Source organism: Austrofundulus limnaeus, unplaced genomic scaffold (genome assembly GCF_001266775.1).
Source record: "Austrofundulus limnaeus strain Quisiro unplaced genomic scaffold, Austrofundulus_limnaeus-1.0 Scaffold3343, whole genome shotgun sequence".
Classification (NCBI taxonomy): Eukaryota; Metazoa; Chordata; class Actinopteri; order Cyprinodontiformes; family Rivulidae; genus Austrofundulus; species Austrofundulus limnaeus.
Window position 1 is genome coordinate 1 of NW_013955745.1, and position 763 is coordinate 763.

The following is a 763-nucleotide window of genomic DNA, read 5'->3' on the forward strand; positions in this document are numbered from 1 at the left end:
GAGATTGTATTATACATGAGATTGTATTATACATGAATAAATACAGTAATCTATGTCCCAACCCCACTGTGTGACAGGGAGAACGTGACTGTCATGTGCGACGTCTTCATGGAGACGGTGAAGACCGGCGGCGTCTTCCTAGCCGTGAGGGTGGACAAAGGAGGCCAGTCGGTGCGCGGCGCTTGCGGGATCTTCTTCTGGACGTTTGCGGACGGCACCTACAAAGTTACAACCGATCTGGGTGGGTGGAGCTGCTCTGCTCTGCAGAACAGAGCCCACAGCAGGAGATTAGAGCTCCTCTCTGATTTTTTGTTGGTTTTCTTTTGTGAACAGTTGGAAAGACGGTTCTGTCTGAGGGGCAGTCTGGCACCGGAGCGTACAGTTGGTACACCTTATCAATCGCTGTAACGGTAAGGAAGGTAAAGAAGCTGCTATAAAACATGACGTCGTCGATTCTGAAGGGTTTTCTGTCTCTGCTGCAGGGACAGGTTGTCTCTGTGACACTGGATGGACGTGTCCTCTGGAAGGGGACTGTGAGTTTGCAACAAGAGAACGGCTGGGTGGCAATCGGCACCAACTCGTTTGAGCTCGCTCAGTTTGATAACTTTGCTGTGATGGCAGAGTAAACCCAAAACTGAGAGATAATGTTTTGTTTTTAACCACTACTAAACGTCGTGAACAAAAGGGATTTTAATGAACAAAACTGCACTGAAAACTTTAACTTTACTGCTTGATTATATTTTATTTTTTTGTCTTTTTTAAA

General features: G+C 46.4%; 1 protein-coding gene across 1 annotated transcript; it reads left to right on the plus strand.

Moving 5' to 3' along the window:
* Positions 1-77: 77 nt before the first annotated feature.
* LOC106511845 (galactocerebrosidase) lies at positions 78-757 on the plus strand (the record flags this gene model as incomplete). Its single annotated transcript, XM_014000576.1, is given in 3 exon segments — positions 78-241; positions 334-410; positions 483-757. Coding segments are annotated over 3 exon segments (369 nt in total). The 3' UTR covers positions 627-757.
* Positions 758-763: the final 6 nt, after the last annotated feature.